The sequence below is a fragment of the Erinaceus europaeus genome, chromosome 10 (genome assembly GCF_950295315.1).
Source record: "Erinaceus europaeus chromosome 10, mEriEur2.1, whole genome shotgun sequence".
In the NCBI taxonomy this organism is placed as follows: domain Eukaryota; kingdom Metazoa; phylum Chordata; class Mammalia; order Eulipotyphla; family Erinaceidae; genus Erinaceus; species Erinaceus europaeus.
Genome location: NC_080171.1, coordinates 103,760,074 through 103,786,194, shown reverse-complemented (window position 1 = coordinate 103,786,194; position 26,121 = coordinate 103,760,074). Strand labels below are relative to the sequence as shown.

Below are 26,121 nucleotides of genomic sequence, written 5' to 3'. Positions count from 1 at the left end.
TCCATTTTGTTGACCTTGCTGTTGTTACTGGGCAGGACAAAAAGAAGTCGAAAGAGGACGGAAGACCAGGATAGACATCTGCAGACCTGCTTCACCGCTTGTGAAGCGACCCCCTCTGTAGGTGGAGAGCCAGGGGCTCAAATTGGGGTCCTGCGCTGATCCTGCGCTTCAGCACAGGGTGATGGTGCATGAAACCCATGAAACCTGTGCAGTTCCGTCAGAGCTAAAACCCCTGTCCAGTACAGAGGGAACCACTCTGGGTCCTTTTCCTCAAACTCTTCCCCCAATACCTCTCCCAGACATAGAGCTTCCAAGATCCCCTGAACCGTTTCCACCCAGCCTAGCGCCCCTGGGGTTAGGTTTTCTCGGGCAGCGCACCTCACGGTGCTCTGAACCCTGGAAAGCAAAGCGTGCTGAGTTCAAAGGGCACCGGAGCAGCCCCCCTGGACCCGAGTAAGCACCGAACTACACTACCCAGAATTCCTGGGGTCAGTAAAAAAAGGAAATGTCGTTTCTGCGAGGAGAGGCTCAACACCCCCTCCCCCCCCAGCTGCAGAGAGGAGGGGGGAGGGGGAGAGAGGGAGGAGTGGGGAGAGGACTAGCTGGGGGAGGCGGGCGCTGTGCGGGGAGCGAGGGTGGAGAGCAGGGCGGTCGGCGAGGAGGAGGCGGCGCCCGCCCGCCGCCGCCGCCGCCGCCGCCTGCGGACCTGCATCCCCGCGGGGCGGGCGAGCGGGCGGCGGTCCCTGTGTGCGCTGCGCTCGGCGGGCGGCTGCGGGCGGCTGCGGGCGGACGCGGGGCCAGGCCGGTGCAGGGGCTAAGTTTCTGCAAAGTTTGACCCGGTTGCCTTTCCGATGCTGCAGCAGAGCGAGGCAGCGCGGGGCGCGCTAGGCGGCTGCGGCGCGGCGGCGGGGCTGAGCGGCGAGAGCTCGCTCACAATGATCATAAAATAAAGAAGGCGCGCGGGGTGGGGGCGAGAGAGCCCCGAGCCTCACCCCTGTGCCCCCCGGCCACCCCCGGCGGCCCAGAGCTTAGGGGAGGTGGGGGCCGGGGGCGCGCAGCCGGCCCCAGACCCCCAAAGAACCAAAGGACACTGCCCAGGGAAGGGGGGTGGGAGCGCCCCGAGGACGCGCCCGCGGCGGGGTCCGGGGCTGGCCGAGCAGCCCGTGGGGCAGGTGAGTCGGCGGTGCCCCGGGGTGGGGGCGTGCACGCAAAGTTCCCCCGCAGCGGCCGGCGTCCCCGACGCTCGGGGACTCGAGGCTGGCGAGGGGACGCCTGGCCGGGGTCTGAGGAGCCCCGGCCCGCTGAGGGGCGCACGTCCGACTTGCACGGCCTGCGAGGTGGCACTGAGCCCCCCCCAGGGCCGGAAGGACCCGGCGGGCGGGGGGGGGGCATTGGCAGTGCCGGGCGGCGAGTCCACGCGGCCCACTGCGGTGCCGGCGGGTCGCTCCTGCACCTCGCCCCGACCGGGGTGCGGGGGTGGGGTGTCAGCGGAGATGTCACGGCGGCGATTATTCGCTGGTGCGCGCGGGCTGCGGCCGCCACTGACGGGGCGGGCGGGCTGGAAGGCCGCCGCCTCCGGGGAGACCGCCCAGAGCTGCGCCGTCAGCTCCGCAGCCTGCGCCCCGCGCACATGTGTCGCCGCCCCGCGGGCCCTCAGCTACAAAGTTCGGCTCAACTTCGAGGCGGCTTTGACGCCCTGTCCCTTTCACCTCCCACCAGGTCTTCGGCGACCGCGGCGGCCCACAGCGACAGAGCCAACGGGAGGGGTCGCCGTCGCTCGCCCCCTGGAAGCCACGGGTGGGCGCTCGCCCCGACGGCGGCCGCGGGCTGTGCGCGCTCAACTGAAGCTGCTCGCCCGCTGAGCGCGGAAGGCACCCGGCAGGAAGTCGGGCCCCTGCGGCGCGGGTGACTGGCGGGACCGCGCCTGGGACCCAGCCTTCCTGGTTGATGTGCCCCTGGGCCTTGGCCCTCTTTGCCTCAGGACTTCAGGGAGCATCTCCGAACTGCGTTCTCCGCGTTTGAGGCACGGAAGGGGCTGGATGTCTGAACAATATGATTATCTATTAACCTCCAAACTTTTCTTTTTTTAAGCCCAAAGAATATCGGTGATTTTTGTCCACTGCTTGCAGAAGACAAAAGAACCCAGAGCTCTTGAAATGCAGTAAAAACCCTATTTATAAACAGGCCCCAAAGTAGTGATATGCAAAGCCCCTCTACTCAGTGAGTTTTCTATCCTATGGATATCGGTCTTGTGCTTTGAGCTTGGAGCACAGTACTGTCTGCGCTGGGTCCCGCAGCCTCCATCCTTTCAATGCCCAGTTTTCTCTGGGATTGCTGGCCTTCCCTGGAGATCAGAGCGGTCCTGTGTGCCATGGGCTGTATTCAGAGCATCGGCGGCAAAGCCAGAGTCTTCCGTGAAGGCATCACAGTGATTGACGTGAAAGCCTCTATTGACCCCATTCCCACCAGCATTGATGAGTCCTCCAGCGTGGTGCTCCGATACCGGACACCTCACTTCCGTGCCTCGGCCCAGGTGGTCATGCCGCCCATCCCCAAGAAGGAGACCTGGATAGTGGGCTGGATTCAGGCGTGCAGCCACATGGAGTTCTACAACCACTATGGGGATCAGGGCATGTGAGTACTGCTCAGGAGCAAGCTGGGGGTGGGGGAGCTTGGAGGCCCTGGGGGTGAGTGGGGCTCTAGGGAGTTGGGGGGTGGGTCATCAGGGCCAGAGGAAAGCTCTAGATATGTATGGTTGTGGCGTCTCAGTCTTCCTTGGCCATGTAGCCCTCTACTAGCCTCCCAGAGGACTGGAATGGTGACTCTAAGGCCTTCCCCTCACTGCCCCTGACTCCTGGAATTTCTGTGTCCTTTGTGGGATGCTGAGAAAGCAGAAGGGCATTCTACCAGGTGCCTTTTAGGCAGATGGTGTTCTGTCCTGGGTGTCTGGAGAGGCCTTGGCTCTGCCTCTGGCTCAGGTCTGCAGAAGCACATGTGGCAGAGACTCCAGGAAGCAGGCTGGGCTGTTTGCATGGGCACTTTGTGGTGGGTCTGAGCTTGCCTCTCCTGTGATCTCAGCTGCACAGCAGGGCCTGGGGGAGCGTTTTTGCAGCTCCAGCTGTGTTTGGTGTAAGAACAGGCCTAGGTTAAGGAGCCTGGTCTGTGCCCACCTTTCTTCCCTCTTTGGCAGAAGACTGCCTCATCTGGATTCAAATGTCAATGTCCAGAAAGCTCAGATGTGGCCCTAACAGTGGAGAGGGTCCCAGAAACCTTTGTTCTATGGGATGTTTTCAGGAGAGAGTAGAGAGCCCTGGTTCTTTACAACCTGTTCCCTAATCCCAGAGATGGTCACCCTGAGATTAGGGAAAAGATCAGAGTTAGAGGGTAGGACAGTGATTTAACCTGAAAGGGTCATACCCATCCTGTTTCTGTGCACCAGGCATGAGGAGCTGGCCTGGCCCTGAGTGAATCTTCCACTGGTGACTGCATGGGCCCTGCTGGCCCATTGCCACTCCCTTGTCTATCCTGGGCAGCATCATTTCCTGGTTCTGCCAGTGTGGAACAGAGAGGAGAATCCCCCAGGGGCTGGGACTTCCCACTGTTTTAAGCATATCATGGGTTGGCCGAAATTAGAATGGGTGGGGACAAGATCAGAGTTGGTGGGACACCAGACCCTGTGACTGCTCCACATAATGAGCGAAGTTACACGGGAAGCAAGAGAATCACGGGAAAACTTAAAACCGAAGGCGTAACCTTGGTGGGAGGTGCATGCAGACAGTTCAGCTTTCCCCACTGTCACCCTGACTTCTGCACCCAGGCCCTTTGACCCAGGATACCAGTACTAGTCCAGACCCAGGGTTGAGTGTCCACACACAGGAGGGAAGCACTATTCTTAGTTATGTGGTGTGGATCTTCCTCAGGAAGCTGTGTGTCCAGAAACCTTCTTGGGCTTTTATGGCATCTGGGATAATCTACAAGACACAAAGGTTGTCCTAGGGAGTTTGAGCTAAACCTATTCCGTTCCCTAGAAGGAGTAGGGAAAGTAGGAGATCCTTCTGCTCTTGGTGCACATACCAAGTGGAAGAAAGCTCAGAAGTCCAAGGACTGAGGCGATGGTATGGTGCTGGGTAGGGAGTCTTGGTTCCAATCTCGATTTCTCAAACACCTGGGTTCAGGGATTACAAGAGGCCCTCAAGGCCTGTGCTTCACCCACTGGCTTCGAGCATATTGGGGTACAGCTGCTAGAGGCAGGCCTGAGTTGGGAGTCATGAGATGACCTTTCTCTTTCTCTGCTAGCCCTTGGTTCCTGGTTAGAGGAACCTAGTATATGCCTAGACTTCAGTCAGGCCGACTCGGGCTCAAGGCCAGACCCTGCCACTTTCCAGGGTGTTACTGTAGCCACTCTGACCCTCAGTTTCCTCATTTCCAAATTAGGATTATAATCCTTGCACTGTGGCTCGATGGTTGAACTACTGGAGATGACATTTATCAAGCATCCGGCCCTCTGCCAAGCCTGCAGTATTTAATGCAAGTGGCTATCGTCTTTAACGTTATTATGGTGACAGTTACTCTGTCAGATGAGGAGGGAGCCATGGTATCTGGAATGAATTGACAGTCGAAGCTGCACTGACAAAGTTGGAGCAGATGTAAATTCCTTCTTGTATTAAATGTTCTTCCTAGCTCAGGTCTTCCTCTTTTTTTTGCTTAGGGCCCACTTCCTTACTTTTGCAAATTTTAAAAAAAAATGTAAGCCATGAATGATTACATTTTCAGAGCATGAAGCTGTTTCCTTGCTCTCTGTTTATTTCCATTTGTCCCTTCCCTTTCTCAAGGTGCCCCTTTCTGGACTGGGCTCCTGATCTAGGCTGTGATGAGCCCAGCCCTGGAATGATGGCCAAGTTTGAGACCCAAGTTCATGAACTCGGGTCCCAGGTCAGAGTGAGCTGCCCAGTGCTGGCTATGGGGCCATAATAAGTCACCTCTTGGAAGTTTGCTTTGTCGTTGCATCCCCAGGGAGGAGACAAAGTCCTACTGGGAGGATTTGGTGTAAGTGATGAACTACTGGCTGAAATGCTGAGCTGGAAATTGCTTGACTTAAATATCAGGCAAAACTAAATGGTGACTAGCATGGTTTTTCCAATCTCCCAGCTCTGTGTTCCCCGAGTGCCCTCTGGATGTGAGGAAAGGCCTGACCTTGACTGTGAAAGACCCTTTCATCACCCCTCTCCCAGCCTCCTGGGAGAACTGTTCTTTTTCACATGTTGATCCCTATAGCCTGGGACAGTGAGGAGTGGGGAGCTGCCTGGTGACTTCCATCCAGCAGCCCAGGACTGTCTTGTGCACTGCAGAGTACTGAGCAGCACCTCTGGCTTCTTAACCACTCCATGCCAGCAGCCACCCATCCCTCCACCCTCACCCCTTGGCGACAACCACAGATGTCTCCAGACATTGTTTGGCATCCCCAGGAGGGGTACAAAGTCACCCTCATTGAGAATTACTAGATTCGTCAGGCCCAGCCAGTTCGAGTCGTTGAGATAAAATCTTCCCACTGGGCATTAGTGGCCCAAGGGTGGTGGTGGTGAGAACTGGTGGTGGCAGGGTGACAGCCAGTGGCTCACGTTAGGTTGGGGCTCCTGTTCTTTTATAAATGTGCTTGTATTAAAAATATTAATTCCAGATACTTAGGCCAAGCCCATAATACCCCCAACATTATCCCTGCTTGAAATTAATCTCTAATCCAGGATAACTCCTGAGAATAGCATGCTGGGGCTGACATATCTGAAGTGGAACCATCATGTGTACCGCCTCATCCAGACGAGAACTAGAACGTGGGCTTTCTCTGTTCCAGCTTGAGAGGATTCTATATGTCTTCGGGTCCTACCTACATTACTTTAAAATCCAACCCTCTCCTCCAAACTGTCGGAGACACCTGCCTCCACAAGCCCATCCTCCGCAGTTCCTCAACCGCCACCTGTCAGCTGGCACAGTTTTCTAAGTGACAAGTCACAGTTCCTTGCTTGTGTGGGAGACTTTTCACTTGTCCCTAGTTTGCCCTTCCCTGGGGCCCCCAGGGAAGCTGGCCTATGGTCAAGGTCAAGTTCAAGGCCACCATCAGTTGTGGGCTTAGGATTCTGCCAAGGGCATATTTGGAGGTGAGGAAAGGAGAGCAACTCAAAAAGAACAGGTCTCACTCTCTGCCACCTCCCTGTATCCCCAACTGGCAGGGAGTAAAAGCATTCACTGTACCATGTCCAGGACTGCAGCCTTCCTGAGCCTCAGTGCTTCCATCCAGAAATGGGTACAGTGGTCTTTTCTTCATGGATTGTTGATGAAATGCACTATCTCGGTCAGGACAGAGACGTGTGCCTACTGCCTGCTGAGCAGCCCCCGTGTTGTTGCGATTAATTCGTGATTACACACCACAAGGTAGAGGCAGCCCCAAGACTGACAAGTTATCTTGTTGTCATGGCTGCCTCTTCTGCCAAGCCAGGACCCTTTTGGGCATCTTCCCAGACTAAGTTAGTATTGCCATCTGCTGTGACACACTCTGAGTGACCAGGACAAAGGGCAGGACTGCAGGGTCATGAGGTGCTAGTTTTCTAATGAGACCATAGCTTCTGAAACCCAAAGTCACTTGTCTGGGAGGATTATACACTTCAGCAGTGAGGAGGAACAGTCCTGGTGACCACGTGGCCTCTTCCTGCATCTCAGATTCTGCACAGAACAATTGGGGACTTCACTTCCTTTGCAGGGGCCGGAAGGTGGCCTCCCCCTCCTACTGGGCCGTGGCCCAGGGAAGTGAGGGCTCCTCCGTGGGTGGGAGAGGGAAGTCCTGGTTTCCAGGCTTTGGCTGGAAGGAAGTGGGGGGAAGGCAACCTGACCCAAAGATAGTTTTCCCTGGACCAGCTGGGCCAGGCCATCACTCCAGCTCTCACCTACTGAGCTCCCCCAACAGAATCTGAACATTCCCAGGGATATTCAGGGAGGCACATTCCTGGAAGGTAAAGCCATGGAATTGTTTTCTTGAAGTGAAAATAGTCAGTAGTGCTCAGTGTTGGGGCAGGTCATCCTTATGTGTCATTTGTGGATGCTGTGGCTTTTTCTTTTCTTCCTCTTTCTCTTTTAATTTTTTAAAATATTTATTTGTTTCCTTTTGTTGCCCTTGTTGTTTTGTTGTTATTGATGTCATCGTTGTTGGATAGGACAGAGAGAAATGGAGAGAGGAGGAGAAGACAGAGAGGGGAAGAGAAAGATAGACTCCTGCAGACCTGCTTCACCACTTGTGAAGTGACTCCCCTGCAGGTGGGGAGCCAGGGCTTGAACCAGGATCCTTATGCCGGTCCTTGTGCTTTGCACCACGTGTGCTTAACCCGCTGCACTACCACTAGACTCCCTTTTCTTTTCTTTTAAAGATTTATTTATTAATGAGAGAGAGAGAGAGAGGAGGAAGAAGAGGAAGAAGAAGAAGAAGAAGAAGAAGAAGAAGGTGGGGGGGGAGAAGGAGAGGGGGAGGAGGAGGAAGAGGTGGAAGAAGAGGAGGGAGAGAAGAAGGAGGGAGGAGAAGAGGAGGAGGAGGAAGGACAAAACAGAGCATCACTGTGGCCCATGCAATGCTGGAGACTGATTGAACTCAAGCCTTCTAGTCCAAGCCTCTATCTAGGACTGCACCACCTCCTGGGATACTTTTGAGGCATAATTTAAGCTGATTCTGGAAGGTGACTTTGGCTGCATCTTACAATTTCAAATATACAGACACCGTTTGACTTTTCTGAGTTTGGAGTCTGGCTTGGAGAGACTGGGTGCACCCAGGCTGGTGCCTGGTACACAGTAGGCTCACAATAAGGAAAACATGGCCAGTGCACTGCTGATCCACGACTGAGGAGCGGGGTGGACCCTGAGGAATACTGGCACTGGTCTTGTTACTAAAGAAACAGGGACAACTCAGGCCTGACGGAGTGGAATTGTGGTCTGTGTACAGTGCAGATCTGATGAGGTCGTTACCAATGAGCTAGAGAGAGGCTTTTGCAAGGGCAAAGGATTGTATTAGATTGCTGCGTTGTATTTGTTTGCCTTATGGTGGGGGCAGAGATCAAATACAGAGTCTCACTCGTGTTACTACTGAGGCACCTCCCTTGCCCAACATTTTTCTACTTTTAGAATGAGAGAGAGGCAGTTGGGGGTGGGGGTGGGGTGTGAGGTGGGGAGGAAAGGAGGAGGCTAAGAGCATGGCTGTACTGTAGAGGAGTTCTTAAATGAACTCTGAGATAAGCCACCCACCCCCACCCACCACCCTGCCCTAGTGGCATTATTTTTTACAAGTTTAATTGGTAGGGTAGGAGCCCATGTTCAAAAGAAAACACACACACATAAACACACACACACACACACAACATAACTGTGTGTCTATGCAGAAGGATGTTTATCAAAGTGAGGTGGTGAGGAACTCAGTGAAGGTGAGGAGCCCTAGAGAGATGGCTTTCGCTTTTCACTTCATGGCTCGCATTTTTCCCCAACCAAAAACCCGTCTCAATTCAACAGGCTCTTTCCTCCTTATGTTGGACTCTGGGGCCCTGGGTGAAGAGGGGTGAGGTGGATGGAAGTGGGGGCCTGGCCTGGAAGGAGTGTGGCTTGGTATTTGGTGGTGAGGGGGGACCACTGGCTCCTCCTTTGGGCTTTGTGAGCCAAGCCTGGTGACCATCTGGTGGAAGGGGGCAGCACCGGGCAGGAGGCAGAAAACTGGTCTCCCAGGCTGGTTTGGGGGTGGGGCTTGTAGGTCTCTGCTTTTGTAAAATTGCAGAATTGTACAGAATTTGAATTTCTGGCAAATTGTATCAGTTGCAAGCTCTGTAAAATTGGTGAGCAGGTGTGAGACTCCCTCAGAGTTTGTCTAGCCTGTGGGAAGGTGCTGAAACCAGAGGTATAGGAGAGCTTCCCTCTTGACCTTGGGCCCGAAGCTCTTATTTATAATTAGGTTTCTTTTCTATTAAGATTTTATTAATTTAGGGAGTCGGGCTGTAGCGCAGCAGGTTAAGTGCAGGTGGCGCAAAGCGCAAGGACCGGTGTAACGATCCTGGTTCAAGCCCCCGGCTCCCCACCTGCAGGGGAGTCGCATCACAAGCAGTGAAGCAGGTCTGCAGGTGTCTGTCTTTCTCTCCCCTTCTCTGTCCTCCCCTCCTCTCTTCTTTCTCTCTGTCCTATCCAATAACAATGACATCAATGGTGACTACAACAATAAAACAGCAAGGGCAACAAAAGGGAATAAATAAATAATAAAAAAATTTAAAAAAAGATTTCATTAATTTATTGATGAAATAGGAGAAGAGAAAGAGAACCAGAGTACCACTCTGGTATATATGCTGCTGGGGGATCAAACTCGCTTGAGGGTCCAACACTGTATCCATTATGCTTCTCCCTGAATGGTTGTCTCTTAAAGTGCACAACTGATGTCACTTATGGGGTGAAAAATAATTCAGTGGGCGGGGAGAGATAGAACAATGGTCATGCAAAGATACTCTCATGCCTGAGGCTCCAAAATCCCAGGTTCAATGCCCCACACCATCATAAACCAGAGTTGAGCAGTATTCTGGTAAAAAAAAGAAAAAGAAAAGAAATATCTCAGTGAACTCATTTGCTGTTAAGGCTAAGTCTTATTTTAAAGTAATATATATATTAAATGTCTGTTGGAAAAAATATGTCACTTGACACATCCAACTTACTATTTTAAAGGTTATTTCATAGAAAAGACTAAATGTGTTCGGTTTTTTAAAAAATATTTAATGATAGGGAGTCGGGCAGTAACGGGTTAAGCACACGTGGCGCAAAGCGCAAGGACCGGCTGTAGGATCCCGGTTCGAGCCCACGGCTCCCCACCTGCAGGGGAGTCACTTCACAGGCGGTGAAGCAGGTCTGCAGGTGTCTGTCTTTCTCTCCCCCTCTCTGTCTTTCCCTCCTCTTTCCATTTCTCTCTGTGCTATCCAACAACGACGACATCAATAACAACAGCAATAATAACCACCACAACAATAAAAAACAAGGGCAACAAAAGGGAAAATAATAAATAAATAAATAATAAAAACTTAATGATAAATGGCTGAGGGAGGGAGAGACCAGAGCAGACCGTGACATACTCAGAGCTGGGGATCAACCTTGGAACCTTAAGTTTGCAAATCTACAGCTACTGCTATGCCACCTCCTGCGTTGCGTGTCTCTTTAAAAGATATTTTATTTACTTACTGGATAGAGATAGAAAATTGAGAGGGGCAGGGAAGAGAGAGAAAGATACTTTCGGGGTCGGGTACACTGGTTGAGTGCACATTTTACAGTGTGTGAGGACCCACGTTCAAGCCCCCAAACTCCATCTGCAAGGTGAAAGCTTTGCAAGCAGTAAAGGAGGGCTGCAGGTGTCTGCCTCTCTCCCTTTCTATCTCCCCTTTCCATATCGATTTCTACCTGTCTCTAACCAATAAATAAATATAATAAATAAAAGAGAGAGCTACTTGAAACCCTGCTTAACCACTTGTGAAGTTTCTCCCTTGCAGCTGGGGACCAGAGTCCTAGTGGTAGATTTTTTTTTTTTTTAGGTCGTTACCTAAGGGGGAGAAATGAAGTTAATAACAATACAGGAAATACAGAGACAGAACCAAAGTGAAGATGAGTAAAGTTGGAGGAGCTGTGATCTGAGACCAGGTGGACTGGGTGGTCAGCTCTGGAGTTGAGAACTTTCCCCATGTTTGAGATTCTGACACCAGGAGGGTGGTGGCTGTGCTGGGGAGATACCCCAGACTGAGGCTTAGAGGTCCCCTTGGCGTGGACCAGGGCTCACCCATGGTAGTGAGAAGAGTCTAGACTCTCATTGGACTTCCTGAAGCAGTGGGCAGAGGTTTTCTCCCAATGGCTGGTCCAGAGTCCCAGGGCTGAGCCCCAGCACTCAACTCAGATATGTACCTATCCCCCCACCCCCGAGTCTCTGAGTGATCCCGATTCCCTTTCATCCTCCACCCGGAGACTGTGGTGCCGGGCCAGCTCCTGGCTATAGCTGCGCTTGGCTCTTCCCCAGCTCCCATCGGTGTTTCTCTGTGCAGAATCAAGCCCTTCTCTGGATTCCAGGGAAGACTTTACTGGAACCTCTTCAGACTCCCAGGCAGCTGTGCTACCTACAGTGTATGTGTTGGGTGGAGGCCAAATAAGAACAAGTGTGTTCCTTTACACATGTGTATACATGTGTGTGGAAAGTCTGCTGGAGGCCAGATGGGGAAGATTGTGTGTGGGGGTGTGTGTGTGAGGGGCTGGTGGTCACATCTCCCTCGGCTGTGGGTCCTAGCCTGGCCACTTCTCCCTTGTGTGAGCCTTAGGCCTCTAGCACCTCCATGCCTCTTTGAAATGCACCGTGGTCCTGCCATGGCAGGGGAGGGCCAGGGAGGGTTGCGGGACAGAAATAAGCACAGTCCTGTGCCGGACTGCTGTCACTGGCTTTGGCCTCTCCAGATGAGAGCCTGCAGGCAGGGCCAGGCTGCAAAAGCACCCTACATGCCACCCCCAGGCCCCATGTGGGACACAAGCCCAAAGGGGGGGAGGAGCAGACTGCAGTTGGACCCAGGCCATCAACATTGATGAGTCCTGGCTGTAGGCCATACCCAGGGCAAGACCCTGCCCTCTCGGCCTTGTGGTCGCTCCAGGGGCAGGTTGTCAGTAAGTGCTCACATGATTATTCAGTCACCCCTGCTGGTGCCAGGATGTGGCAGGGTGGGGACTGAGTAGCGTGGATTTCAGGGAACCTCGCCTAGTGTGAAGGGTGAGGGTGCCTCTCAGGGAGCCTCACGAACTGAGCAGTGACAGGAGGACAGCATTGCTTCTTGGAGGGGCCCACAAGACAGAAGGTACATCTCAATAGAGGAGCTGACAGGCTGTGGGTGTGTGTGTGAACTCAAAGCTCTGAGACTCCATTACACCTGGCTTTAAGTGCCAGGGAGAGTCATGGCAGAGTTCCTAAGGTTGGGAAGAGGAACACAGTTAGAAGTGTATGTGTTTTTAAAAGGTATGTTGATTATTTAACAGAGCCAGACAGATCACAGTGCTGCTCCACTTTGGACTACCTATCGCTGGAGACTATCATTGCTGGGGCTTCAGCACTCCTGAACTGACTTTTATTTTCTAGGTTGAATGAGAGTGACAGAGGGAGGGAAGGCAAGGCACCACACTACCAAGGGCTTAGGCTCAAACCTAAGTTACGGGCATGGCAGAGCAGGTGTGCTATCCTGATACGTTCGTTGTCTTGTCAGCCCAAGTTCCAGAGAATGAGCATGCAAGGAGTGCACTGCATCTGCTAAGTCATCTCCCTGACCATGAGTTATTTTATTTTTTCAAAGCTCACTTAGATGTTACAAAGAACATCACAGGAAGCCAGGGGCAGCTGAGAAACTAGAAGGGCTAAGGGGTCCTGAGTGGGGCGAAGACCAGGTTGGGGAAAGGACAGTCTTAAAGTAAGAGAGGCAGAGCAGAGATGATGCTGGGTGCCCGAAAGGAGGGGCCTTCACCATCACCATTGACTGGGCAGCAGCTCTGCCTTTCATGGCCAGTGTCAGTGGCAGGTACTTTGATGTCTGCTGGGACTATGGCAGGTGCAAGGGCAGCTGGGAATTCATGTGATGTGATGCAAGGGGACAGAGGCCCTGGAAGGCATTCAGAGGTTTGACTTCAAGCCTGGACTTGCCTGCTGGCCTTTGGCTTCCATAAGAAGGAGGACAAGGAGGGAGTATGACTGGTGGCACATGGATGGTGGTGACTTCTTGAGTGTGTGAGCTGTGCAGTCACACAGAGCCCTCTGCTCTGACAGGTCCCAAGTGTTGTTCAAAGCAGTGCAAACAACATGGCAGAAATCCCTAATTTTTGAACAAAGGGGCTCCTGTGTATAAGGTCCCACAGTTTCTGTAACCAGTCTTGCCCTGGAGGCCAGCAGGTAGATAAGAAGAGGGACAACAGTGCCTCTGCTCACCTGTGTAAGACTGGGGTCCAGAGGGGACGTGGCAGGGCCAGGGACAGCACACTTGCAGTTGTTCTTAGAACACTCTGGTCCAGGGAGTGTTGTGCTGGGTGTTGTGCTTGCTGCTGGAAACCCGCTCTCATCTTTCTGTGACAGCTGCACCGGAGCCCAGATTGTGCTCCTGGGGCAAACCAGAATGTACAGTGTGTGCAGGGCCTGTGGAACAAAAGCCTGAGGGTTTGCCTTGAAGTCCACAGCAAACAGGACCACTTACGGGAGATGATAACTGAGGAATCCGGTCTTCCTGGTGCGTGTCAGACTGAAAACATTAGTCAAAAAGGTTGAAGTTGGTAGGGCTGTCAGTATGGAGGCATACGGTTAGATGCCACTGCTTCATTCAGGCAGATTCCAGAAATATCCATACTACTTTTTTTTTTTTTTTGAGTATCAGACTTTACATGTATCAGTGTATCAAAACCTTGCAAGGGGCCCAGGAGGTAGCTCAGTGGCTAGAGTGTATGTCTTAACACACCTCAGACCCTGGTTTCAACTCCCAGCACCACATGGCAGCACCACGGATCACATGTATGGAATTCCATGGATGGTTGAGTAGTGCGTTGGTGTCTCCCCACTATCACCTCCCCTAAATAAAAGGAAACAATTTTTGAAAAGTTGGACCTGGAGGCAACTCAGGTTCAGGGCCCTCAGTTCATTAATGGCAGGAGAGATAGAAAGAAAAGGTAGCGTGGCGGGTTAAGCACACATGGCGCCAAGCACAAGGACTGGCTCAAGGATCCCGGTTCAAGTCCCCAGGGGGGTCGCTTCACAAGTAGTGAAGCAGGTCTGCAGGTGTCTATCTTTCTCTCCCCTTCTCTGTCTTCCCCTCCTGTCTAATTTCTCTGTCCTATCCAGCAATAACAGCAGCAACAACAACAGTGATAAACACCAAGGGCAACAAAAGGGGAAAAAAATAGTCTCTTGGAGCAGTGGATTTGTAGTGCAGACACCAAGCCCCAGCAATAACCCTGGAGGCAAAAAAGAGAGAAACACACAAGGGGGTAGGATTACTCATATGAACTGAGGAAAATAGAGGCCCACAGACTTGTGACACAGAGTGAGTGTCCAGGATGAGAAAGGGCTCAAAAGTTGGCCTGTGCCCTGACTGTGCCCTGCCCCCACGGGGAGACTGCCCAACTGGCCTGGGATGAGTCCCAAGCAGACATGCTTGGCCTGGGTTGTGAGTAATAACGCACATGAGACCCACCGTCTGCTAACTCATGTAGTCTGTCTCCTGTCTGTGACAGAACCCAGGCTTGTGTGTTTAGGGACTGGACAAGGAAAGGAAACTTCAAACTTGCGGTCAGACACTGAGAGGCCATTCTGGAACTAAGCCCCCCACCCTGAAATAAGCCATCTCTGGAAGTGAAAGGGTTTGCAGGGAGAACAAAACTCCTTTTGTAAGTTTGCTTTAAAAAACACTTTGGGGGGCTGGGAGATGGTTCACCCAGAAGAGTAACCCTTTTACCAAGTGTGAGGACGTGGGTTCAAGTCCCTAGAAACCAGATGGGAGCACCGCATAAAAGGGAAGCTTCCTAAGTGGTGAAGCAGTGCTGTGGTAACTCCCATCCCTTTCTTTTCTTCTCCCTCACTGCCTTTATCCCTTTATCTGAAAAGAAAAAAAAAAAAAGTCCATCAGGAGTGGTGAAATCACTTAGGTATGAAGCCTTGAAGAAAAACAAAGACATTTTTGCAGAGACCAAGTGGGTGGCTCAGTGTCCAGAGAGCGTGCCATTCACCTGTGAGGTCCAGTCTCCAGCACCACCTAGGAGCAATGAAGACAAGAACGGGTGAAGCTTTCTGGATGGTGGAGCATCTAGTTGGTGTCTCTTTCTCAATATTAAGAGTGAGAATTGCACATGCATGAGGCCCTGGCTTTGACCCCTGACGTCATGTAAACTACAAAACAAAACCACTTTTGTATAAGTATCTGTAGTATACAGATGTATAAGTATCTTCCTTGTGAAAAACAGGAAACCAGGAGTTAGGCGGTAGAGGAGTGGGTTTAGCGCATGAGGTGCAAAGTGCAAGAACAGGCGGCCTAAGGATCCTGGTTCGAGCCCCTGGCTCCCCACCTGCAGGGGAGTTGCTTCACAGGCGGTGAAGCAGGTCTTCAGGTGTCTGTCTTTCTCTCCCCTCTCTGTCTTCCCCTCCTCTCTCCGTTTCTCTTTGTCCTATCTAAAAACGACAACATCAATAACAACATTAATAACTACAACAACAATAAAAAACAAGGGCAACAAAAAGATAATATAAATAAACATTTTTTAAAAAGTTAAAAAACAAAACAAACAAAAAACAGGAAACCAGGCACAGGTGGGGCAGACACACAGGCTTCTAGAAATTCAAGACAGGTACCTGACCCGGGTGCCCCCTATGCAGGGAACCCAACCCAGCAGGCTGCTGGGTGTGGTGGGTCTGGGGGAACTTGGGGTCTGATTGCTTAGGGGCTGAGGCTGCTTTAGAAATCGCTACTCAGGCTCCTGGCTTTGATGTGATTCCAGCCTCCAGCAGGAGATGGCCTGCTAAACAGGTGTTACCCTAATTTGTGACTTTTTCAATTAAGTAAACAGGAACGTTAGCAAACTAAATGTGTCTCAGACAATGGCCTCAATTTTGCTACATTGAATGGTGCATGTCTAACAAGGAAATGCTGCTGTTTTTGTTTGCTTTGTTTTGTTTTCCAGTCTGGCTTATGGTTGTACGGGGAATGGAACCTGGGATTTTGGAGTGCTTTTCATAACTATTATGCTATCTCCCCAGTCCATGCTGCTGTTTTTCTTATGGAAAAATATACGTGAAACTTACCATTGTCATCTGTTTTAAGTGGAGTGACACTAAGTCCTTTTATTTTTATTATTTTATTTTTTGCCTCGGGTTATTACTGGGCTGGGTGCCAGCAATACAAATCCACTGCTTCTGGCTGCCATTTTTTTTTCTATTTTATTTGACAGAATAGAGAGCAATTGAGGCGGGGAGAGGTAAAGAGGGAGAGAGAAAAGATAGACATCCACAGACCTGCCTCACCACTTGTGAAGCATCCCCTCTGCAGGTGGGGAGTGGGGGCTCAAACCCACATCCTTGTGCAGGTGCTTGCACTTAGTACTATGTGCGCTTAACCAGGTGTGGCGCTGCCTAGCCCCCACTCTGAGTCCTTTGTCATAGTTGTTCGATCATCTCCAGAACATTCCTCATCATCCCAAGCTGTGAATGCCCCCACTAAACTAGCTCAGCACTGCCTCCTCCAGTCCCGGGCACCCATCACTCTACTTCCCATCTGCACATTTGACTTTTTCAGTTACCTTATGTGAGTGCATCATTTATCCTTAAAATTATTTAAATGGTTTATGAGAGAGAGAGAGAGAGAGAGAGAGAGAGAGAGAGCGCGCGTGAGAAAGAGCGAGCCAAAGCATCACTGCACTACATGCTTGCAAGTCCATCACTCCAGCTACTGTGCGGCCTTCTGGGCCACTATCCTTTTCTGTCTGGCAGTTTTCACTTAGCATGACAGCCTCAAGGTTCATCTGTGTAGTAGCATGTGTGTCAGAATTCCCTTTCTTTTTAAGGTTGTATGAGATCTGACTGTGTGGGTGGATCACTTTTTTTTTTTTTTTTTTTAACCGGAGCACTGCTCAGCTCAGGTTCATTGGGATGCAGGGGTTTGAACCTGGGACTTTGAAGCCTCAGGCATGAGAATCTCTTTGCATAACCAGTATGCTATCTCCCCCACCAGATCACATTTTGTTTTTCCACCATCCATCCATGGACATTTAGTTGCTTCTGCCTTTGGCTGTGGTAAATGAATACCTAGTAACTAAGCTAAGAACAGGGGTGCGCCTGACAGTAGCAGATCCTGGGGAGCACTGCAGACCTACACAGCTGTGCAGAACTCTGGAGCCAAGTACCCTGAGCATTATGGGTGCCCAGGCAGAAATGGCACGGGAGCGTGTGTCTCCCCTTGCTCAGCCTCCTCTCAGAGTGACATCACTCAACATCCATCCTCTTCTTGGCTTACTGCACTTAGCCTGACGCCCTCCAGCGCCATCTGTGTTGTAGCAAAATGCGAAGATTTCATCTCTTCTTCCAGCTGAGTGCTGATGTCTACTGTGTAAAAACTGTGGACTGTCTTGAGTAGCTCTAAACTCAAAAGGGGGAAGCAGAAGAAAGGGCATGGGAGGAAGTTGGGGGCCCAGTGCCCCAGGGTAGGAGAGGCGGACCTTTTGGTGGTGAGTGGTGACATTTATCTTAGGGAGATGTGAAATTATGCCCTGTGACAACAATAATTTTGTAAATCAGCATTCCTCAACAAAATGGTTTGGCTAAAATAAAAAAACAACATGATAGCACTGGATGAAGTCAGGTCCTGGGGGACCTGGTTCTACTACTTAGCCTGAATCATTGTGGGGAAGATACTACTGGAAAGTTTTGCTCTGTTCACTGAGGTTGGCTGAATATGATTGTCCGTGTGTCTCTATGGGGTGGGCTTTCCAGACATTGCTGTGTCCCCCAGCCCCATGAGAGGGCAGGGCCAGTGTGTCCCTAGCACAGCTCAGGACAGGCTGGGATCTCTTCTGAGAGCTATTCTGGCAGTGACGGTGATGACAGTGATGCTGATTGCAGACATGAGCTTTGTGCCCAACCCTGGGTGGGCATGTTCCTGTCTCTATCTTCCCCAGACCCTAGAAGGGACATCTGTGATGATTCTGGAGTCAAGGAAGGGCTGCTGTCTCAACCAATGTCTCAGACTGAGACTCACAGGGAGGTCTGTGGTGGTCCTAAGCCCTAACGCTAGCCAGCCTGGCCACCTGTCCCTAGCCCTGGAATGTGAGCCCCTTGGCCCCCTGTGGTAGCAACTTGGTACATGGGGCCTGTGGCAGGGACTCAGTGTGGTGTTTGAGATGGGATTTGGTGAGTTGTTCTCAGTTCCGCTACTCCACAGAGGGGTCAGCCAGGCAGGTGCACTTCTGCCTTATCTGTGCTTCCTCTTCCCAGCTGGCCTGAGGCAGAAAGAAGGGGGAGGCAGGGAGAGTTGAGGAAGAGACATCTAGGCCACCCTGGGAGCCACTGCCAGGGCTGGCTGTGTGCTTGGGCAGAGAACCAGAGGGACCCTTACTCTGTCATGTGATGGAGAAGATGTGGAGGTGAGTGGAGGCCTCAGGAGCTTGCTGGTTCCTGTGCCCCTTGTCCAGCGCTGGGAGGCGAGGCCACAACAGCCCCTTTCCAGGAGTGGACAGTGAGGCCCAAAGAGGCCAGGCGTGTGCCCCAGGGCATGTACTGGTCAGTGCCAGAGCCGAGATGGGCTATCCCCAGCCTGTGGGTCATAAGCCTCCTGATAGCCCCTAAATTGAGAGGGGCCAGCTGACGGGGAGGGCTCACAGCCCAGCCCCACTGGATGCTCTGGGAGAGGCCCCTCACCCTCCCACCTCCGCCTATGGGGACTCACAGCCTCTGCCCTGACCAAGCTCACAGGGTGGTATGTATAGGGTGAGGGAGGGGCAGGAAAGCCTGGTGGGAGGATGAGTGAGTGAAATGGCTTTGCCTACCCCCTCCCACCTAGGTCCAGTTGGGAGCTCCCAGATCTGCAGGAGGGCAAGATTGAGGCCATCAGTGACTCGGACGGGGTGAACTACCCCTGGTACGGCAACACCACGGAGACGTGCACCATCGTGGGCCCCACCAAGAGGGACTCCAAGTTCATCATCAGCATGAACGACAACTTCTACCCCAGCGTCACGTGGGCTGTGCCCGTCAGCGAGAGCAACGTGGCCAAGCTGACCAATATCTACCGGAACCAGAGCTTCACCACATGGCTGGTGGCCACCAACACCTCGACCAACGACATGATCATCCTGCAGACGCTGCACTGGCGCATGCAGCTCAATATCGAGGTCAACCCTAACCGGCCCCTGGGCCAGCGCGCCAGGCTGCGGGAGCCCATCGCCCAGGACCAGCCCAAGATCCTGAGCAAGAACGAGCCCATCCCACCCAGCGCCCTGGTCAAGCCCAACGCCAATGATGCTCAGGTCCTCATGTGGCGGCCCAAGTACGGGCAGCCACTGGTGGTGATCCCACCCAAGCACCGGTAGCAGCCAGGGCGCCCCTGTAGGTTGGACTCCTAATGACATTGCTAAGACCAACCCACACATACTCTTCAGTCATTCAGCAAAATACAACCATTCTACCTTCTCTAGCGGGCGGATCTCACTGTGCGAATGCCCTCCCTCTCCTTCTCGGCCTCCCCTCCCACCCTGCACCCCCCACCTCTGCACCTGGGGAGCCCTTCAGTGCCGTCTAAAGTCCCCTTTCCTCTCCTTTTTCTTGCAGTTTTTGCCATCCACCTGCAACAAACTCCCAGACACAACTGCTTTTTTTTTTTTCTTTTTCTCTTTCTGTTGTTTCCTTTTGAACGCCTCTCTCTGAGGTTCAGGGGCAAGAGGAAGAAGGAGCTGGTGATGCAGGGGGGTCCCAGCCTGGGCCAGTGTGTTGGTTTGTCCCGAGTGGTACTCCCCTACCCCAGCAGCTCCCCATGTCCTCTGTCATGCGGCCTTATGTAGACTTGCTTTGCCAAACTTTTGCCTTAAGCTGTATTTAAAGAAAAAAAAAACAAACAAACCCCAAAACAGATGAAGACAGCAGGAGCTCTTTCCTACTGGACTTTGCACCTTCTGCCAGGGCAGGGGCAGTGCTGAGTCCTGGGAGAGAGACCCCCCCCCCCCCGGGTGTCATCTAAGGAGCGTTGGGGTGCAGGTTTAACACTAAATCCAGCTGCTCACTCTCTCGCTTCAGCAGAGATGACCCCACAAATAGGTTCTGTCTTGCCCTAGGTGGACCCTACTCCACAGGCTATCCCTGGGAACAAGGGCTGTGAGCCCTGGGGGCAGATCTGCTGGGGGCTTCTTCTCTCCTCTCTTCCTGGCAGCCTTAACTTCCTGGGGTGGGTCCAGGAGGAGGAGGTAGAGGAGGGGCAGCTCCTGCAAAGCTGTAGGTCAAGCCCAGGGAATCGTCACTCTCACTCTTTGGCACTGGGTTTGCCTGCACCGTCTCTAAGCATGTGATTTTCTTTCTCCTTGCACAGCGGGTCCCAGATGCCCAGAGGGCTGGTTACCTTGGCCCAGTTTGGGTTCCAAGGTGAGTAAGGGATGTGCTTCCTCTCGGCTTGGATGTACTTCCTCTAGCACACTGGCGGTAGGGAGGCTTCAAGCAGGCCCTGGCATGGTCAGAGCTCCAGAGGAGGGCACCCACATAAGTACTCCTGGATCTGAAGACTGGCAGGTAATGAGGGACCCCTTTCCCACATGTGCTGTTATCCCCAAGGAAGTAATCAGGGCCTGGGGCTGGGGCTTATGTGGGCCTGCGGTGTCTGGGACATCCAATCCTGGAAGGCTACCCTCCCAGGCATCCTGGATCCCCTGGAATCCTAGGATTTGGTCTGAGCTATGCCAAGTTTTCTCAGCCACACCAGCTGCCAAGGGGGTGTGATGGGCTCTCCCACTGAAGCCACCTGCCTACCTGATTGCCAGACCCACATTCAAACCACGAATAATCAAGCACAGCAAACCGTCAGATAACACATGTGCGCGCGCGCGCGCACACACACACACACACACACACACACACACACACACACACAAACACCATTTCTGCTGCAGATGAGCCACTCACTGTACAGGGGTCCCAGCATTGGCATGGGAAGTGTGTGTGGGGGAGGCAGTCACCTCATCCTTGCTCTACCCCTCTACCCATGGGACAGTGTATTCATTCAAGGGGTGCTTAATGTTCAGTCCATCTCCTGGGCCTGCTCCTGCTGGGAGGTGTACTGCTCTCAAGGAAGGAAGGGGCAGGAGCTGCTGGAACAGCTTGTGGTGCTTGGGGAACGCCGTCAGGCCAGGCTTACGCCCAGGGCCCCTTGGCTTCCCCTCTGTGTATCTGGAGGCCTTGCCAACCCCAGAGACTGCAGCCTGAAGGGAGGGAAGCTGGGGGCCAGCAGTGTGGACAGGATCTGGCCTCCTAACAGGCAGCCCTTCTCTGTACTCAGGTCTTTCTTGCACTTAACAGGAGAATGGGCCCTGGAGAGGGGCCAGGAAGCCAGAGCTCCTGATCTGGGCTGATCTGGGCCCAGTCACTGCTGGGGTGTGTGTATATGTAGGTGTGTTGGGGGGCAGTGGAAAAGCACAGGAAGGGGTCATCCTGAGCTGTTTGGGGGTGAAGAGCCCTCGCCCTCACATCTGCTAGGGTCTCTAGAGAGGGGCCTTGTGCTATATGCCCGTGTGGAGGGCAGGAAGCTGCTTGTGATCCTGCTCTGCCTCAGTCACCCACAAGCTTGGGGTGCCCCTGCACCATCTCAGCCTTCCACCCCCCTCACTCCGTTCCTCTCTGCCTTTCTGGAGACATTAGAGAAGCTGCAGGTCTGGTCGAGGACACTGGACTGTGCTGGGGACTGGTTCCTCTGTCCCTGCCCCCCAGTGGGGCTTGGTCCCTCCTGTGTCCCCTCCCTGGGCATGGACGCTGACTCCTCCAGCAATAAGGACCGTCTGTGGTCGTGGAGAGTACTGTGAAAACAAACCAATGCACTTACCAGGAGGCACAAGACTCTTGAAGACAATGTAAATGAACTTTTTTTTTAAAAAAAAAAAAAAACAGCAACAAATACACATACACACAAAGAAAAATAAAATATAATTTTAAAGTAGTCCTGACGAGGATCTGGTGGTTTCCTTTGGGGGCTGGTGGCTCTGTGCCATTGACCACAGGTGGGAGGGCGCTTGAGGAGTGGGGGTGGGGTGGGCAGAGTCTGGGGGGAGGGGCTCTTGTGCCAAAAGGAAAAAGTGGGTAGCAAGCGGCCCCACCGAGGCATCATATGCTCTCATAGCCTGGCAGTGTCCCTCATGCAGAAGGGACCTTGGGCTGGGGAGGGGGCAGTGTGGGGTGCAGCTGGGCTTCTGAGCAAGCCGCACAGCCCTCCATGACCAGGGGGTTAGTGTAGAGGTTAGGCCCTTTTCCTCTCTCTACCTGCAAACCTCTTCATAGGGGACACAGCTGTAAACAGCCTTGCCCGCAGCCTGGCCCAGTGAAAGGGGCCCATGGGGGCTCAGCACTAAGAGTAAACAGTCTACTTCTACCGGAAATTTCTTATGAAAAATAGCGGTGATGGGAGTCAGGAAGGTGGGGGAATGCCCGGAAGGCAGACTACGGACTCAAGGCCATGTGGGGCTGGCAAAATAGTTCACTTGTCTAGGATACTGCTTTGCTGTGTGCTCCAGTCAGGTTTGAGCCTGCCCCCCCCCCCCCCAGCATTGAAGGAAGTTTTAGAGCTGTGGTTTTTCTTACTCTTTGTCGCTACCCAAAACAAAAACAAAACAAACAAAAAAAGCAAGGCTAGGGGACCGGGTAGTAGTGTACCAGGTTAAGCACACATAGTATGAAGTGCAAGGACCCACACAAAGATCCCGGTTCGAGCTCCAGGCTCCCCACCTGCAGGGGGTCGCTTCACAGACAGTGAAGCAGGTCTTCAGTTGTCTATCTTACTCTCCCCCTCTCTCAGATTCTCTCTGATCTATCCAATAAAAAATGGCCTCCGGGAGTAGTGGATTCGTAATGCAGGCACCAAGCCCCAGCAATAACCCCAGTGGCAAAAAAAAAAAAAAAAAAAAGGCAAGGCCATATATGTGAGTTTGGGTCAGACACTGACCTCTCTCTCTGCTCCCTATCTAAAAAACGGGGGTTCTCCCAGATCACCTCCTAGCCAATGCTCTGAGCAGCTGAGTTAGGTCAGACACTGACCTCTCTCTCTGCTCCCTATCTGAAAAACGGGGGTTCTCCCAGATCCCCTCCTAGCCAGTACCCTGAGCACATGCTGCTCTGCTCAGCTTCTGGGCAGGGGTGACTCATGGAGTCCTCACAGCCCTGGTATTGACATCACTCCCCATTCCATGAGAAGAACACTAAGGCAGAGAGGAAGTGGGGGAGCTGCCCCAGACCATATATATGTGAAAAGACAGATAAGAGGTTCATACCCGGGCCTCACAGCCCAAATCCCTGCCCCAGCAAGCTCTCCACCTTGGGGTGACTTTGGGGCACACATTAAGTACTGAAGAAGGCTTGGTGTTGGGTGGAAAGGGGCTTCAGCTCACACCATTTGGGGCTCCTAGGAAGGAAATGCCTCCCCACCTCCGGAAGTCCTTGTATGGTTGGTCCTCTCAGGGGTGCAGTAAGGAGGGGTTGCCTGGAGGAAGGCAGGCTGGGGACTTGATGTCTGGAGCTTGTAGGAACTCCTGATCCTGGCCAATGGAGACAAGAAGTCCCCTCCATGCTGGACACTGGGAGTTGCTGCTTTTCTGGGTTTTCCACGTAGCAGCAGCCCCAAGACACTCTGCATTCTGTCTCGAGGGTGTGAGACACCAGAGCAGGAAATTGCATAACAGGCCCACAGCTGCCCTCCACCCAGACAGCTTATGGGTGGTGCAGTGAGCTCACTGGTGGTTTGGCTTCGGGCAGTGGAGTTGGCTTCTGTGTTCCCTGTGAGAAACCGCTGGTTGTGTGTGTGTGTGTGTGTGTGTGTGTGTGTGTACACAGACAGAGCACACGGGTGCAAGCCCAGCCTCTGACAAGAGCAAACCGGGTGTGTCACACTGGGAAGAAGCCAAAGCCAGCCTTCACAGCCTGGCTTGAAGGGGCACAGACAAGGCAGTGAAGATGGACATGGGTTCCAAGTGGCATCCAGTCACACATCCAAGAAGCCCTCCAGCTGCTTAGGCTGATAGCGGGTTAAATTTAGAACTCCTAGACAGGGATGAGACAGACACCAGACACAGGCCAGCTGTCACAGGGGCCCCTCTGGAAGCTGAGACCCAAGAGAGCTAGTCGTCTGGGCCAAGAGGGCCCACTGCCTGGGAGGAGCAGGTGCACATCGACCACCCCCTCCACAGTCTGCTTTCCCAGATGGCCCTTCCCTGCCCCTGTGTCAGCCGCACCACAGAAGGCTTCTAGTGTGAGGCTGGGCACAAGTCACCATACAACTTCACTGGCATTGGGCAGTAGAATTCATTAAATGCAAGAAGAATTCTCTGAGAGCCCAGGGTAGCACACTCTGTTGGGCACATGTTACTATGCTCAAGGACCTAGGTTCAAACCCCCAGTCCCCATTGGCAGGGGGAGAAGATTCATGAGTGCTGAAGCAGTGCTGTAGGTATCTTTCTCTGTCCCTCTACCTCTCCCTTTCCTCTTGATTTCTGTCTCTATTCAGTAAACAAACATATTAATTTAATGATAAGAAAGGGGGTAGATAGCATAATGGTTATGCAAAGACTCTCATGCCTGAGCCTCCCAAGTCCCAGGTTCAATCCCCTGCACCACCATAAAACCAGAGCTGAGCAGTGCTCTTGTAAAAAAGAAAAAAAAAAAGTATGAAGAGGAGGGTGAGAAGGATGGTGAGAAAAAGAGGAGGAGAAGGAAGAGGAGGAAGAGGAGAGGCTGCACCTGAGTCAGTGAGCTCTGTCTCTGTGCTTGTGTCCAGAGAGGCAAAGCTGCAGGAGTAACACAGCCCCTCCTGACTGGGCAGGGCCTGCCCACTAGTCCCTACAGTCTGGAATGCAGACATGGGATCCCTTCCTCTGTCGGCCTGAGCCTGATTTAGACTTAAGTGCTTCTGCCCTGTTTCCTACTTCATCGTCCCTTTTTAATCAGACAGATGAAGGATGGTCTGGCTGGGTGCTTATAGCAAGACCAGTTACTAGTCCTGTGCTATTCCTGGCAGCACTGGCCTTGCTGAGTGAGATGGTGCTGGGCGCCCGTCCCCAAAGGCTTGAGTCTCCTGACTCACCAAAAGGGCCACACATACCTGGCCTGTCCTCCCCTGTGCATACCTGGCCGAAGTGCAGTACCTGTGCTCTATGATAAGCCAACTGAGAGGACTGCCTGGGAATGAGCATCCTGGAGTTCTGTTGATAGAAGAGACTGAAGACCCCTTTCCTTCAGTCAGTCTGGCGGGTGGGGGAGACAACATAATGGTTATGCAAACAGTCAGTCTGGCTAAAGTTATACACTGTCCAGATCCCAGGCTAAGCATTACTTTTTTATTTTTAGTTTTTTCATTTTGTTTTATTTTTTATTTTATATGACAGAGAGAAATTGCGGGGCAGGGAGGATAGGGAGGAAGAGAGAAAGAAAGACACCTCCAGGGCGCTGGGTGCTGGTGTATCCAGTAAGTGCACATAGTACCAAGTGCAAGGACCTGCACAAGGATCGTGGTTCAAGCCCCCATACCCCACCTGCATGGGGGACACCTCATGAGTGGTGAAGCAGGTCTGAAGGTGTCTATCTTTCTCTCTCCCTCTCTATCTTCCCCTAATCTCTCAATTTCTTTCTGTCCTGTCCAGTAATAGAAAAAGTAGTTGCCAGAAGCAGAGGGCTGGCATCAAGTCCTAGCAATAACCCTGGAGACTAAAAAAAAGAAAAGAAAAGAGAGAGAGAGAGATAGTGACCTCCAGTCCTGCTCCACTATTTATGAAGTGTCCCTTCCTAAAGGAGAAGACAAGGAGCTGGAACCTGGGTCCTTAGACATGGCAATATGTCCGCTCGATAGGATGTTCCACTGCCCACTTTCTCTCTTTTTAAAATTATATTTATTTATTTATTGGATAGACACAGCCAGAAACTGAGAAGGAAGGAGGTGATGGAGAGTGAGAGAGAGAGAGAGAGAGAGAGAGATACCTGCAGCATTGCTTCATCACTTGTGAAGATTTCCCCCTGCAGGTGGGAACTGAGGGCTCGAACCTGGGTCCTTGTGCTTTGTAACATGTGTGCTCAACCAGGTGCACCACCACCCGGCCCCATAATGGGAATTTTCTTTTTTTTCTTTTTTTTAACCAAAGTACTAATCAGCTCTGGCTTTTGGTGGTATGGGGAATTGAACCTGGGACTTTGGAGCCTCAGGCATGAGAGTCTCTTTCTATAATCATTATGCTACCTATCCCACCCTACACCCAGTTTCCACACAACTGTATTTAAACCATTGCTCAGTCTTAGATGCAGTTCACATTCTGCATGAGCCACTCATCTAAATAGTGCCATTCTACAGTTCCCAGTAA

General features: G+C 52.4%; 1 protein-coding gene across 2 annotated transcripts; it reads left to right on the top strand.

The window, feature by feature from the left end:
* The first annotated feature begins 658 nt into the window (after positions 1 to 658).
* Positions 659 to 19,222, top strand: FAM78A (family with sequence similarity 78 member A). 2 transcript variants are annotated; one of them, XM_060200397.1, is made up of 3 exons: positions 659 to 1,172; positions 1,720 to 2,634; positions 18,594 to 19,222. In XM_060200397.1, exons 2-3 carry the CDS (start codon positions 2,312 to 2,314, stop codon positions 19,120 to 19,122), a joined length of 852 nt encoding a protein of 283 aa, XP_060056380.1. In that variant the 5' UTR covers positions 659 to 1,172; positions 1,720 to 2,311; the 3' UTR covers positions 19,123 to 19,222. The 2 variants fall into 2 exon arrangements, with proteins under 2 accessions (XP_060056380.1, XP_060056381.1); XM_060200398.1 differs by lacking the exons at positions 659 to 1,172; positions 1,720 to 2,634 and adding an exon at positions 6,851 to 7,001.
* The last annotated feature ends 6,899 nt before the right edge of the window (positions 19,223 to 26,121 follow it).

Excerpts from the sequence above, each read along its gene's own strand:
- FAM78A (XM_060200397.1), top strand. The coding sequence starts at position 2,312 with ATGCCCAGTTTTCTCTGGGATTGCTGGCCTTCCCTGGAGATCAGAGCG. Across the intron at positions 2,635-18,593 it reads CACTATGGGGATCAGGGCAT|GTCCAGTTGGGAGCTCCCAG; the intron begins GTGAGTACTGCT and ends CCTCCCACCTAG.